Source organism: Eptatretus burgeri, chromosome 14 (assembly GCF_056783735.1).
Source record: "Eptatretus burgeri isolate ZD-2024b chromosome 14, Ebu_testis_v1, whole genome shotgun sequence".
Lineage (NCBI taxonomy): Eukaryota > Metazoa > Chordata > Myxini > Myxiniformes > Myxinidae > Eptatretus > Eptatretus burgeri.
Genome location: NC_140974.1, coordinates 35218352 through 35234833, shown reverse-complemented (window position 1 = coordinate 35234833; position 16482 = coordinate 35218352). Strand labels below are relative to the sequence as shown.

Genomic DNA, 16482 nt, shown 5'->3' with positions numbered 1-16482 from the left:
ACATGGCTGCTCGCTCGAGATGGAAAGCTGGCCGACGCGACTCGCCGATATTCATGTACATGCTATCAATCAATTTAGCACAATAAATATGATTATCACAGCCCTCGTAGTTTGCGCACAGAAACCTGCCTTGTGAAATTTCAGGCATGTTTCCAAAGAGACTCTAACAAATGGCAGCCCTGGTAATTCCATTTATCTATTCGCTAAAGATTTTATTTTTTTATATGATGCTGTAAGACATTCTCCTTGGGCACAAAAAACAACAGGTCCCTCGGAGGTCCAGTTTCAGAGGTGTTGATTTTTTTGTACAGTCCACAATAAGTGTACGATGTATGATAAAGTATTTTAGCTGTTGCTAAGCAACAGAGGTGTGCATAGCAACCATTCATTTTTGTGTACATCCCAGCCACATTGTACACATTTCATCCAAGTTTCATCAAAATCAGACTCTTTCTCTTAGAGATATTCACAATTAACCGTTTCTGAAATGTTCGACATGTACTCGCCAAAAACCTATCTCCTCCTACAAATATTTTTTGTTAGGGCTGTAAATTGGCATGAAGGGAGCTAGATAGATTGCGCACAGAACTCTAAGCTTCGATTTTTCGATTTATTTATTTTTGATTTTTTTTTTCGATTTTTTGACCACTTTAAAGGGCCGTTGCTATGCCGTTGCTAGGGCCCGGGGTCCCATATTCCAAAGCACACGATTCCCAGAAATATTGGTCCCACCTACCAAATTTCATTGGAATCGGTTGAGTGGTTTAGCCCCGAGGCTTGACCAAAGTTTCGCGGACAGACAGACAGATGGAAATGTCCAGAATAAGGGTGCTCTAAGAGCAGCCAACTCTAAGAGCAGCCAATAATAATAAGAATATTAACCCACCACCGACCGCATGATCCGCATGATCCACCGCCATCCCCGCTCTCCATGCCCCCTTGACCGCTCCCTTGGGGAGTGGGTGTTTCTAGTGTTTAAAAACGAGAAGGCATTGATAACATACAGTAGATGCAGGAAAGAGTTTTGCCATGTAGGTCGGACAGAGACAGGATCAGGAGGCATAACTTGAGAGTAAAAAAAGAGGAGAGTTAAGTCCATAGCAAAGCATCGGGTATTTCAGACTGAGAGTCATTAATACATGGAATAGTTTTTTCTGGTCAGGGGGTAGCACCAGGGACAGTAGATAGAGGACAGATTGGGGAGTGGGTGGTGGGAGTAAAGGAGTAATGGGAACATCGGCAGAAATAGAAAGTAGACCGGAATTTGAAGACACAGCCGAATGATCTGAGGGCATTGTGTGCATGTTGACTGTTGAGCCATCCAGCTATCTTGTGATATGGATTCTCTCTGAGTTGTGGGTGTTTTCAAGCATCGACAACACAACCGTCCTAAGTGTCTGTGTTAAAGCCAGGTGTTACTTCGAGTCTTTTTAAAGCAACTCTCACCAAACTGTCCTCCAAGCTGTCCTAAAATTCAAAACAAAACAAAAAATATAATTCCCATTTGGTTGTGATTGTTGACGAATTCACTGTGACGTACCTGCTCACCATTGCCGTTCCCCTGATGCTTGTTTTCCTTCCTTCCCAATGAATGCATGTCGGGTTGAATTGGGCTTGATGTGGGGATGGGGTTTGGCATTGTGTATGGTGTGTGCTCATAGATTGGGTGATTCGGTTGGTGTTGAGGAGTGTATATGTGGTAGAGCCTCGATGAGATTAATGGCCTCCTTCTGCATTGAGATTTCCTTGTCATTCTTGTATTCCGAGCAGTGTTTCACAGCTTAATTCATATGAAGGCAACTGTTCATTTGACTTGGAATAATCCAGATGTTGGGAGTACAAGGCGCTTCCTCAGTCAACTTGCCGTTTTCAGGAGCAATGTTTTCTCCAAATGCTTTGTGTTAATATGTATATGATGTTGAGTTTCAGGAAGTACCGCTCTATGTCCCGACTCAGTGTTCCTATTGCTCTTAAACCACTGGATTCACTTCCGTGACCAATTTCCATATTCCCTGCCTTTCTGTCTCTGGTTCATGTTATTTTCTGGTTTTTTTCTCTTTCTCTTCCAAATTCCTATCTTGGTACATGAAATAATCTAATAACGTGGTGTACCCATTCCTTTGTCCCCAAATATTTCATCATCCATGTAAATATTGAAGCTGTACAGAAATTTGTCGTTGTTCTCTCGTATTGACTGGTTCCTGGTGCCACCAACTTTCTGATCTGTTAAGATTAGAATGAACACATAGACGCCAATGAGAGCTTCCCATAATTGTGTCCCATCATTACAGGATACTCGCTACAGGCTCCATTTATCTGTTATTCCATTCTTTAGGAAGTGACGCACTTGGTCTTGTGCTGAAGCTGTCAGTCCTGCTGTGATTGGTTGTCGGCAGGCCTTTGTGACCACTGTGATTTTAAGACCAATCATCAATACCAACTTCCTCTGGAAGTAAGAGGATTTGTTTTTGGAATTGGCATCGTTTCCCGACCGCAATGCCCACTCCCTCTGCAGCAGGGGTCAGTAGTTAAAGTATTGTACTATTCCACGTATGCAGGCAAAAATCGCAAGTCGTCTCCCCACACCTGTGGGACGCCCTGGGGTTAATTTATAGCCCTTCACCTGACCATGGGTATCCCAAGCCACGAATGCAAAATTCGGTGGAGGTCGACCATGCAGTTTTCGATTCCACAAGCAACAGACTTCGAGGCAGTCATTTCATATCGTAGGATTTGACGACTTGCCATGAAACGATTTTGTCCATCACTTTTCCCTTTCATGCTTTTGCTGGCAAATGTTATTTCACTATCTTTTCATTTTTTTCTCTTACTTTTTTCAGGATTGTTTCCTCACTTTCAGTCTTTGTAGTCAACCAATACATTCCTTTTTACAACTACCGTTGACTCTATTTGTCTTAATCCTCTCCCACCTTTCTTCCTGGAGATATCCAATCTGTTATCATCTCCTTCCGGAGGCAATACGCCCGGGAGAGCCTTTTTTTCTTTTCTTGCTTTTATGTTTGCATACTCATAACCTTTCATTCGACCAGCCTCACACCAGCCATTTCAGTTATTGTTGGATTTTATTTGTTTGTGTGCACATCATTTGGATTCAAGGATAAACTCAAGGATAAAGATATCAGCCTGTTGTATTCCTCAATATCTTGACAATTATTTGCCTTGTAACATTTTAGTTTCTGTCCCATCTGATCGTTTGAGGCCTTGTGCTCTCTCTTTCTTTCTTTTGAGTGCAGCCTTATGGCTGCTGGTTGCATCATTGGTTAGGAACGCGGCTATGCAAATGATGCGATGTCCCTATTACCAGTACACTCGTACTCATTTTTTGCCGACCTCGGAATGATGACAGGCTGAGTCAACCCCACCTGGTATTAACTGAGCAGCCAACGGGTTTCAAGCTCAGGACCTTAGGATCCCAAGTCAGCCACCCTAACCGCTAAGCCAACACCAGGCTTGCCTTGTGCTGAAACCGCTTCTTCACCTTTAATAACGAGAACTTTTCCATTGTTGTGTCATCTACAAACATCCCATCATCACCATCACTACACATTGCATCAGATGCTATTTATTAGATCTCTCTTGCATCTTATATATTATTTCCGAATTTGTGGTTTCGTGTCGCGCTATCGTCGACTTTGTTCTGCGCTCGAGTAACGTGATATTCGGCTTACATTATCTCAAAGACCACATGAGGTGCATGGTACAAAAAAAAGTAAATAAAATGGTTATGAAACAGTTAAATCGTATTCCCCTTACTGCATTAAAGTAAAATTACTACTGATACTCTGCATCAGTTCCTTTTTCAAACACACCCACCTAACATGTCGCGCAGAGCACGGGTTATGCTAATGTTACTTTAATTTTAAGAAAAAAAAAATACACATTATGTTGAGCTCCATTTCTCAGTAGTCAAACTATTTCAATAATTGTTACTTTATTAGAAAGAGGAATGTTTGGAATTCACTCATAAATAATTAACTTTTGTGCAAGTTCACGAAAGTAAAACCATCATACGATTTAGAGTGAAAGTTATTTCATCGTTCTATTTGTGATAAGAACCACAAAATAATTACCATGGCCACCCACCTTTTCGTGCAGAAGTCGTACTTGCCACGAGCGTCCATCCTTGGTGCAGAGGTGTTGTGACGGCGCGACGACGGTGCACACACAGCGCCCGTCAGCATCCTGTGCGGAGCTGTACACTTGCCAGGTGTCTTCCTGCCTCGGTATCTCAGCGTCGATTTGCTGCAGCACAAGAGGCGGTGGGTTTGGCCCGAAGGTCACTCACTGGTCAAAATATGGCAAACCGTGATGTTTCCCCAGGATTACTGGAAATTCAAAACTTTGTGCTTACGATGCAAAATTACAGATGTTTCTTCCTTTTGTATTTACTTCTACTTTATTACCTCCATCACCAAATATGGACGAAACTTGGAGGACAGGTTGGGTTTGTTACATGGACAAATTGGTTCGATTTTGGTGAAGATCTGGATCCAGATAAGGGATTTAAAAAAAAAAACATTTTCGTGATTCTTCACCATTGAGAGACGGGGTCAAAAACGATATATGGCATGAAATTTCAAAAAGTTGTGGATGGATTATGACTAAACTAACTTCTGGATTGAATTGCTGGTTGAACAAACTCCATCTTGAGATCCCTTTGAACTATTTACTTTGAAAGGTCCACAATGTGGATCACACTTAGCCCCACATCAAATGTCAAATGGATTGTGGAATGACGGCATTGCTGACTTCGATTGAAATTCCATTTGCTTGGAAACAGCACTTTGAGTTAAAATCCCAAATACTGTGACTTTTACAAGGGTTTGAATTGAATGCATAATAATTTTCAAATTTATTGGTATGATTATACAAGGTATTTAATGTTATTATCATCATCATCGTCATCATCAATGACATGAATGATTGTCCAGAGTGTTATATCTGGCTGTCATATCACGGGAATGGAGAACAGCGGAGATGAGAAGAGGGAAGAAAGAGAGAAAGATAATTCTTATGAGTAAAAGACAAGGCAAATAAGGGTTTGATGGCTCATCATATCACAGGGAAAATGACAGAGCTGAAGGCTGGTAATGGGATGTGGGAATGAATTACAGCTCGAGGCGGCAGTTTAACAGACACTCCGAACCTTGAATTCCATGGTGGATTCACTCAAATTCAAAAGTTGTTGAATGTACACACATCCTGAGGCATCGCACTCTGAGTACTAAAATGTAGCTCTGTTGGTGGTCTCCGCACACAGCAAACGGTGGGCACGCTGCCACTGTGCTGCTCTAATTGAGAATCATACCGTAGATCATCTACAGGTTTCTACTCAAGCTGTGAGAAGTCCATTTACCGTGAGGTGTTTCGAGGAGGCACTGAGGGTTGATTGAAGAGAGGCTGCATACTGGCATTGAAGACTTATACACTCAAGACTCCTTTCCCATCATTGACAGCTGATAGTATCCAGAAAAGGGTTGGTTGAGGTTCAGATCATTCTTGGCACAAAGGAACGTTGAAGCATTCAGCAGACAATGGCACATTTGGCCAATTATAGAATGGCACACACTAAAATGAAATGGCTGCAAGTGCCAAGAAAAAGTTTTCAAAAATTATCCACTAAATGACATCATCAATTGGCGTTTCATCAATAATCCTTACTTGGTATAGAAAACAGTAAATGTTAAGTATTTGTTGATATTTTAACACACTCTTTGCAGTTTGATGAAATGCTGTGCCTCGCTTCATGCAATTCTGTTATGTGGGATCTGCCTACAGAACAGGTCATCAACAGCTGGGCACTGTTACCACTAAGAGGAGCGAACAGGTAGATGCGACTGAATAAAGTAACTCATTGCAAATGCAACAGCATTAAATGAATTGCTCAATCCCATGCCTGTAAGCAATGCAAATGCATGGTAATGAAACCGAATGAATAATGCAAACTACACAATAAGGAGGCGTCTAGATATTACAAACACCCCAGAGGAAAGGTGGTTATTTGAGAGGTAATGTGCAGGGTGGTTCATTTGTCTTGTTACATCTGCAATAAATATATGTTCAAGTTTTCTTAGGTCTGTGGTCAGTTGCTATGTCGATGAGATATATGTTTTTTTTTGTAATAGCCATTGATCTACGGTTTATGAAGGAGCTTGGACATAAATCAAATGCAGCACAAAAGCATTATAGTATGGACATTACTGTACTTTTACTTGAATCGCGTGCTGGCAGGATAGCCTACGCCCTAGAGGTATACACACTCACCCTTGAGCAGTGAAGCCTGGGTTGGAATTTTGACCAACTATAAAACGTCATCCTGGTGTCTCACAGGCAGGGAGAGGCATCAATATGTGTGCTGTCCCTCTGATGTATGTTAAACTGGGCCTCCTGTCTGCCAGCATGAGTTGATGGATGTTGAAGATCCCATGGCGTTCTTCGCAGCAAAGGAGAGCTTTCGTCGGAATGCTGAACAAATTCCAAATTCCTGCTTTAATCAAGAGGGGTGCACTGTATCAGTGGCACAACTATGCTCCAAGCATTGTTGCAAACAGCAACCACAGGCTGCATATGAATGAATGAAAGAATGAATGAATGAATGAATGAACTTGAAACAGAAGGACATAAAGAGACAACAAACAAACACATTTGGGATATGGGACTTCAAACTGGCCTGTTTTCCCACAGTGCGAGCCAAGTGTTCAGAAGTGAATGCCCATAAACCAAGGCAAATTTGTGTGATGTACGAGTGTGTGTGTGTGTGTGTGTGTGTGTGTGTGTGTGTGTGTGTGTGTGTGTGTGTGTGTGTGTGTGTGTGTGTGTGTGTGTGTGTGTGTGTGCCAAAGAAACCACTGATAGTGAGCGGTGAGGTCTAAAATGAACCCAAGCAGCACTAAATGTCTGCCACTCCAGCACATTGTCTTTCCTCACCAGCCCCCATCAGGGAGTGTTGGAGACAGATATTGATGATGTCAAGGAGATTTAAAGGCGTACCATGACTCATCAACGCCATGATGTCGTTCTCTCATTGCAAACAATCATTCTAGTTCACCATGACTGCAGGCTCGCAGTTCAAATGGTGAGGGTCACGATACAGTGCAGTGGCTGAAAAGGTGAAACTATCGACTGGTTTTGGCCTTGCTCGGCCAGATCAGGACAGCGCATTACATTCCCAATAACTGAAGGTGGCGGCTCTGGTTATATGCTTGTCAATAACACACCACTGATAGTGAATGGTGGGGTCCAAAACTAACTCGTCACCTTCATATGTATATATATATATATATATATATATATATATATATATATATATATATATATATATATATATATATATATATATATATATATATATATGTTGTATCACTTCACCTTTTTGGATCCATTACTCCAAGTACCACACCAGCACTTGGTGCAAAGGTCCTGACCAACAGGGAGCAGATTCCACACATCACCCTTTTTAGCACTGTTAACAAAGTTTCTAAATTGTGCCTGGGGAAGAAGATATTGTGACGGTTTAGGAGAACATTCCTGGACACGTAGGGACCCCCAGAATTAGTTATGTCATTATTTTATGTGCACAGATAGACCCACACCCATCGCCATGAGAGAAATGGGACAAATGCGTTTTGCGGTATTAGTTAGATATATCCTGCTCTGCTTGATTGTCCTTCTCTTAATCTTTGTTCTATCTGTTTATTTCATTTCCATAATTCTTTTCCCATACTTGACAATCAATTTGTTTCATAAATCCCATTCGTTTAATTCCCTTCCCCAAAACTGCAACCTCGTCATTGTTCTTGCCGTATCAGGTACAAACCATTTGTTATTTACAAATTCCTCCCCTTTAATTACTCTCTCTCTCTCTCTCTCTCTCTCTCTCTCTCTCTCTCTCTCTCTCTCTCTCTCTCTCTCTCTCTCTCTCTCTCTCTCTCTCTCTCTCTCTCTCTCTCTCTCTCTCTCTCTCTCTCTCTCTCTCTCTCTCTCTCTCTCTCTCTCTCTCTCTCTCTCTCTCTCTCTCTCTCTCTCTCTCTCTCTCTCATCTTTCACACAATACAGCACACATTTCAAACACATCCACATCACATTTATAAAAGAGGGACAAGGAGCACCTGCCAGAGAGAACGGGAAATTTACCGTCGCCGCTGCGGCTCGAGGTGCGACATCTCCGAGCATGGTGGTTGAGGTTTTGCTATGCACTCATTGGTGGCCATTGCGAGTTACAGCCAATGGGGACACGTCCTGCCAAGTCAAAGGACACGGCACGACCTCTGAACCTGGAAACTCCACCCGCACAAACATTGCTCCCCAAATGGCTCTGCCCGCCTGCAGGTGGAATAAAAGGTGACACATCGGACCCATTCACAGCTGTTGGAATGTGCTGGGAACCCAAGTGAAAAGCTGCCTGTTCGTGCCAAGGAGGGGTCGTTTACTGAGACCATTGCGCTGGAGTTGGGACGAGCCCAATCACATATGGGCAGCACTGAGCAAACGGCACTGTGACGAGTCAGGCATGGGGTTGAGGAACAAGAACAAGCCACGTGGGTCCCAGTGCTGGAAGATAGCTCCCTCTACCGATGTGCACAACCTTTTGTCTAAGTACCGCTAATTCATCCACTTGAGATGCACAAAAGAGCATCACGATCAAAGAGAGCTGTCGATGATCCACCTCTTGACTTGTCTCAGTGAGGCTGACATTCGCACCTCACAACTTTCCTCAAGGATTGCACACTGTTGTCACTTTCACTCACTCACTTCTGCTCTAATTACCCTCCCAGTTTTATTTTGTCTTTCCATTGTGGGATTGGCAAGCATCCATTGACGCACGCCAACTCGCCAAGGGTGGGTCAGAGGTTGACGACATGCCTCACCCTACCCCTTTATCCTCCTTACTTCCTCTCTGTATTTTCCCCGGAATGATTTCGCAGGATGTCCTGTGTACAAATGAATAAGTAAGACTGCTTAAAGGGGGAATAAGTGCTATGGGGGAAGATCTGTTCTTCTGCACCTTTCTTGATGTTTGATTATTGTTGGATGTGCTTGTTTTGAATCGTACGTGCCTGTAAATACATGCCTTTTCTTTGATAAACGGTTTATATCCTTCCCGTTTTTGTCTTGTTTCCCACATTGGTTCAATTTAATGTATACAAATAGATAGACAGGGACGTTTTACCCCACTGATCCCTCAAACCATTAGCCAACGTCTCACTCATGGTTCTGCTCAGCCGTACATAATAAATAGATGCAGATCCAGAGGTCAAGTCGAGTCCAAAAAGTCCGCCTCGTGGTGAATCCCGAACCCCGAGTCCGTAACAATATTAAAGTTAAAATGGAACTTTATTTGAAGTCTATGAAAGACATAGAACCGCAAGTTGCTGAATGCAATGTCTGCTTGATAAACTCGAACTGCAATATCATCAAACGGAAGACCAAGAAGGAACCCGAAGAAGTAAAGAGCAAAGATGGAGTCATCAGGAGGAACCTGGATAGGATTCGGGTTTCAGCCGCTACTCCACAACCCTCAAACCCATCCGGGTACAGCCAAGTGAGCCCTGCAGAAAATTTTCTGCAAGAATTCACTTCTCCGAAGAGAGACAGATAAAGAGAGAAATAGAAAGAAAAAGAGATGAAAGAGAGAAAAAAAGAAACAATTAGAATGAATAAAGAGAATTGTGAAAAAATTATAAAGAAGTGTAAAAGGAACAAAGAACAAAGATGTCGAGAAGAACCCAAATAGATAGATGTCAGTTGGCCTCCTTGTTTTAGAAGCCTTAAGCCAATTCCTAAAGGCTGACCAATGCAGAGGTGCTTATTTTGCCTTTTCACTTATGCACATTACTCCAGCCCACCGATAATATCCTCATTCCACTTCTTTTCCCAAAGAAAGATCATAATTCCTCGAAGTATCTGCATCTCTATCCTCTGTAGCAGTCTCTCCTATTTCTTTCTCTCACAGAGATGTCGTAGGAAATTGCGAATCACGCGCCATGTGGTTCAGACTTGTCACTGTGATTTTCATTTATTTGGACCACTCCAGGAACATCTGGGAGGAATCAAGCAAAGGGCCCTGTCACACCTTGACGGTTTAGCCAGCATATGGCAAGGTATCAAAATGTATGTAAAACGCTGGCGTACGCTGAACTTTTGATGTTTTTTTCAGTTTTGGGCGTATTCATAATGAGTTGGACGTATGTATAACGTATGAGTAACGTATACAGAACGTTTCGATAACTTATACCAAAGAATGCTGAACGTGTTGTCGGCGTTCACAACCTATGCCCAACGATAGTCTAACTTATGCATAGCGCGCGGCAGCGTATCGCCGATGATCACGTGGCGTAAGCCATTAATAGGCTGCCGCTCAACGATTTAAATCATAACTGCACTAGAAATCGAAGCGTCAACATCAACCTCATGCCGAAGAAAAAAAAAATTAAATTGAATTAAAAAAAAACCTTGGAGTCTGGAACACTGACGGGTTCCTCCTGTGAACCCCATTTTCAAATACCAATTCCCCTAAACGTTGCCAATACGCCATTATACGGTAGCTGCAAGTTATAAACACGTTCAATAAGTTCTGTGGTTGTCCGGAAGACGTCAAATGCGTCTACATACGTCAATATACATTGGAGATACGTTACACATAGGTTCAAAGCACCTTACTCATAGGTTAGAAATAAGTTTCGGGTACGCTAAACATTACCTCGACGTGTTTCAACTTATGAGTAACTTACAAGTAACGTGTGTCGAAGTGTGTCAACGATCGCGTAACGTGCCTACAACTTATGGCCAGCGTATGCGGAATGTGCGAGTCATACGCTGGCATATATCAGAAAATTTTGAGCATGCTTAAAATTTGGTGACGAGCTCGGCGTACTATGACGTATGCCAGCGTGCTTCAGCGTGCTCTTAACGTATACAAAACTTACCCATCACGAATTCGACGTGTGCCAGCGTATTCGCCAAATTTTTCATACGTCGGCATACGCTGGTTAAAACGTCAAGGTGTGACAGGGCCTTTACAAATGATGAAGAGGTCAAAGCAAGTCCTGAAGTGGTCGATATGTACACAGATAGAATCAAGGTGCTGCCATGTCAATGGGACAAGCGAGTACCTGTAGTCGGGGAGTACCTTCTGAAATCTGTGAAGAGTTTAATGTATCTCCTTTAAGAATGAAAAGTTCACACCAACCTTGAACAATCCCTGCATATCATACATGATCAATCTATTCCTTACGTATTATCCAGAAAAAAAAAGACCGGAAAGAATTGAGAATGGACAACAACGAAGTGTTCGAAGGTGGAAAACAAACATGAATAGGTACAGGTATGGAAATTATCAGGCATCAAGACCCTTTTCATGGACACTAACCCTCAGCTGTGTTAAAACAATAGTGTATTGTTTCATGTTTATAAAAAATACCTCGTCTCGACGCATTTTCGATGTCAGTGACCTGCATCCCGTTTCGAACCTACTGGGATGCTATTTGTCACGCATTCTCAATACTTTGGCTTATTTTGCTCATGATGGCAATTGCGATGACGCAGCTGTCCTGTACGTATACAGAGTGACCTTAACATGCTGTCGAAGCCATCTCGGGCTTATTTAAATATTAAAACCCCATTGATTCAGAGGTCTTCGCCTCCTGATACCCAAAAGGGGCACTGCCCCTTCAGGCCACAAGGGGGCTTACGACAGCCACATTGACCCTTACCTGAGTGTCCCTTGTTTGTTTTTTTCATGAAAACTGGTCACCTTGCTTAAAGATCTCATGATCTTTTGTCGCCAGCGCCATGATCAAATTCCAGCTTCGTGCTGTAATCTCCAGGAAGCATTGCATCAGTAACACAGCTGTGCTACTGAAATGAGCAATGATATACAATAGCAGCAACATGCTGCACCCGAATGGATGAGTGAAAAGCCGATCTTTTCATGTTGATAAAACTGCTTCTGAAAATGCCTTGCATCGAGAGCGTGAATCTTCTGCAGGAGATGAAGTGGTCCAGGGATTTCATTGTGGATTGTGGACAAAGAAGTGCTGTTGCCGGGAATTTCAACGCACAATACACGTTAAATGACTTTTGAGGAAACTTGTCTTGATTTTAATATCGACTTTGATCATTGACGTGAACCCTTTTTGACAGAGTGGCAACCCGTTGACAGTTGGTTGTCATCCATTGAAATTGCTTCAAAAGAACCGATGTTCGAGAAACGGAGTATATAGTCATGCTTGACGATGAATGATGACTTGAACCTGTTCGGGAAAAGCTTCATTTGGTGGATGTGGAAAATGGTACTTGTACCTACTCCCATCAGTATTGATTTACAGCACTGTAGTGCTGACACTTTACTCTTTTGTTATTTGGAATCTCTGCCTTTAGATATCTTTGAGATGTTTGCAGAGAATTCCAGTGAGTGTTTCAAGAAAGAAGAGGGAAGAAGAGACCACGGGGGGAGGGGGGGACACCCAGGTAGAAGTCAAGAGGGACACCCACTTGCCACAAGGAGACAGCACTCCTTATGGGGATCAGGAGAGGAAACACCCTGAAAAATCTGAACTACGCAGGAACACATTTACGTTCACAGGAAGAGAGACAAGAATCAAACAAATCACATATCGTGTCAACGAATTAAGAACTAATGATTGTGCTGTCATCGGACAGACTAAATCAGATTTGTTTGGACAATGCCTAAAGCCCTGTTAAATTAATGAGCTGCATCAGCTCTGTTGTTATTCCAATTGTCAGTGTCTGGCATGAGGGTTGAAGATGCAATTTTTGCAGTCATAATCTGTAGATTATCCTGAACGCACCAACTATACCTCTCACCCAAGATGACAGCTGAAGCAATAAGCCGATGTCTCACAGCTGTCCTCAAAAATAGTCTCCTCTCGCTGCAGAAATCTTTACGAATACAAATTGCCACGTGTTTTGAGAAGAAAATAGTAGCACCACGAGATAAAAGCAATGCCAGTCATGTCTCTTTCCTGTTGACCACAACCATTTTGCAATTCAGAATACAAGTGTAAAACGTGCCCTGTCAGTTTTCAGCAGGTCTAAGGCCGAGCTTTGTTGATTACAAGAGCAGCCTCAGATGTGTACTATCAGAGGCATGTTTACCAGCTGAAGACAAATTTCACAAAGCTTCAGTACAAAGGGTGACCCATTGGGTATCCCAAGTGAATTGACCAACCAGTTTCACCCCTGTTGGGGCATCGTAATAAATGATGCAGACCATGAGAGACCCGTGAGCTAAAAGCCTGTCTCGATGCTTTGTTGAATTATTAAGGCGACATCAATCGCCAATTTATAAACCTAAAGGCAATGGTGTTGGTCAACCGTGATGGCAGAGATTAACCAATATCTCAAACTTATTGACTTGCTTCAAGGCCCTGTTTGTGCCGAGGCCTTGTGGCTGTATGTATTGTTAATTTAGTCAAAATGTTATTAAAGCAATGAACAACTATTTCTCACTGACATACCATCGATGTATGCCTGGTGTTGGCTTAATGGTTAAGGTAGTGGGCTTGGGATCCTAGGGTCCTGAGTTCAAATCCCGCTCAGCTGTTGAATTAACACCAGGTGGGGTTGACTCTGCCTGTCGTCCTTCCGAGGTCAGCAAAATGAGTGCCAGCATGCTGGTATACTGTGTCGGAGTGGCGACCCGTCCAGGATTGTTCCCAATAGCCAAGGAGACTGCTTCGGCGGCACCAACGCTCTGCACAGAGTATGGTCCTAATGGATGGAATGGATGGATACCATCGATGTGAGCTTTTGCGAAAACTGCAATTTGTACAGATAAAGAACAGCACTCGGTAGAGCGCAAACGTCCACCAGGCTGAAGAGTTTACGTTTTGTATCCCACCGATAGGCCGGATCTGAATCCGGACGTGAACCGACATCGAATCAGCTTGTTCTTGTCACCGAACCAACTCGTCCCCCTAGTTCTGTTATAATCCCTCCACGACCTTTTGAAATATTCTGCTATATATCGTTTTTTTTGGCCCAATCTCTCAATGGTGCAGAATCGCTTCGCAAATGAAAAAAATTCTCGTATCTGGATTTCGATCTTCACCAGAATCGAATCAATTTGTCCTTATCACACATCCAATCTGTCCACCAAGTTTCGTCCAAGTCTGTGCATAACTTTTTGAGTTATCTTGCTCGCAAACAGAAAAAACAAACAAGCAGTCATAGACTGGTACTTACGAAATCGTCAACTTGACCACTGACCTTGTCTAATAAAAGCTGTCTCTCGAGAAGGTAGCGACGCAAACTAAAAGTTTCTACGATGATTCTGTACCAAACCATCAAAAATCGAATGTTTTGGATGTTTGACCTCACTGTGACCTTGACCTTTGACCAATTTTGACCAAAATCTAATCATCGCTAGCCACCACCCTCCTGAATCACGTGGTGTAATTTGACATTGGAAGCTTCTTCCGTTCTCGAGTTATCATTTTTTGGATGTTTGACCTCACTGTGACCTTGACCTTTGACCGATTTTGACCAAGATCTAATCAGCACTAGCCACCACCCTCCTGAATCACGTGGTGTAATTTGACATTGGTAGCTTCTTCCGTTCTCGAGTTATCTGTACCAAACCATCAAAAATCGAATATTTGACCTCACCGTGACCTTGACCTTTGACCGATTTTGACCAAAATCTAATCAGCACTAGCCATCACCCTCTTGAATCACGTGGTGTAATTTGACATTGGAAGCTTCTTCCGTTCTCAAGTTATCATTTTTTGGATGTTTGACCTCACTGTGACCTTGACCTTTGACTGATTTTGACCAAGATCTAATCAGCACTAGCCACCACCGTCCTCAATCACGTGCTGTAATTTGACATTGGTAGCTTCTTCTGTTCTCAAGTTATCATGCCTACAAACAAACACACAAACACACAAACAGATGACAGAAGTCATCAATATACTTCCGAAATCTTTAGATATCATAAGTAACAAACAAACAGGAGTGAAAACAGTAACCTCCTTTGTAAACATATCCTCCACCTTCGGTGGCAGAGGTAATAATTGCTGAGTATTTAAAAGTGGAAGTTTGAGGGTAGAGGGAGAAAGATGTGAGGAATTGATAGTCAGGAACTCTGAAACCTAATTGAAAGATTGAGAGTGGCAAGTGAAGAAGCAGGGCTACATTGGAGTTTCAAAGAGAAAAATCTTGGTGATTGGAAAGAATAAACAGCAGAACATTATGGTACTGCAGATGGTGATCCCACAGAGTATAGATCATCGTGGCTTTCCTGACTGTATCCCATACAATAATGGGATCAGACACTCTGATCCTTTGTCTCGTGTACAGCGCTCTGACTCGTGTGTGCTTTTGTGTTAGTCCTGCATTAATCATGTCTCTCTCGATTACATCCCTCCATCTTATTTTTGGTCTTCCTCTGGTACATGTTTCCTCTGATAGTGATCCGATAGTTGATGTGAAGAAATTCAATTTTCTTTGATGTTATTTATTGAATCACAGTGGAAAGGAGCAAATATATGCAGACAAGACCAGGAATGGCAAGATTGGTTCTTGGGTCATTCAGCACCTCATGGAAAGACCATGGATCTTCAAGATAAACGAGCCAACACTCAAGGTGGTATGACTTAACCCGAACACCTTTTGGGTGGCATAAGGGATCGATCTGTGTAATATGAAAGCAAAATCTAGAACATTTTTTGAAATAGAGTACACAAACCAAGTTACTGAAATGCATGCCAAAGCAACAGAATTCGACCAATCACAGCAGTGATCGAATCAGGTTAAGATAATGTCAAAAAGAATAGATATCTGCAATATGAATACTAAATGTTTAACAGTTTTTGAAATATCGCGTACACAAAAGTACATGGACAGGTGATCGGTTGGTCGGACGGAGCTCATTTTAATGTCTCTGACCTTGTCTTAGTAGCGGGTGACAACCGTCTCCGACCTTGTCCGAGGGGCAGGAGACAATAAAGATAGATTTATTGAACTCTCCAGAGTTCTCAATTGCATTGCTTGGATCCGAGTCATGGTCCACAAATGAAGCATACAAATAAGACAAATACATTTGAAATGTAGTGCTCGAGACACTTCTTACTCATTTCACGGATTGACAGAAGGGCCAGTATTTATGTGTTCGAGGAAGTGGAAAGCTCAGATAGCCTACAAAACATCATCAATCACAGAAAGTTTGATAACTTTGGTCATACACTTATGAAGAAAAAAATGGAGATAATCTGTAGAAAGTGGTGATGCAAGGAAAAAAATAGATGGAAGGTAAGCTCAAGTTCATCTGAAAGCCAGATATGACAAAAAACAAGAAAGAAAGATATTGAATGAGTGATGTGACAACATGAAAAAAAAAAGCTCTCAGCCAAAGTGTAATAGTGATCTGAAGACAACGATGACATTACAATGATATCTACGCAGGAGAGACCGAGTATAAGAAACATGCAGTACAACAGC

The 16482-nt window shown here is 42.3% G+C and overlaps 1 protein-coding gene across 1 annotated transcript in view; it reads right to left on the bottom strand.

The window, feature by feature from the left end:
• LOC147012956 (noelin-2-like) overlaps positions 1–16482 on the bottom strand; it is a 110386-nt gene that overhangs the window by 61559 nt on the left and 32345 nt on the right. The window contains exon 2 of the mRNA XM_085854353.1: positions 4105–4263. Coding sequence (XP_085710479.1) covers positions 4105–4263 — 159 coding nt within the window. The remainder of the gene's footprint in view (positions 1–4104; positions 4264–16482) is intronic.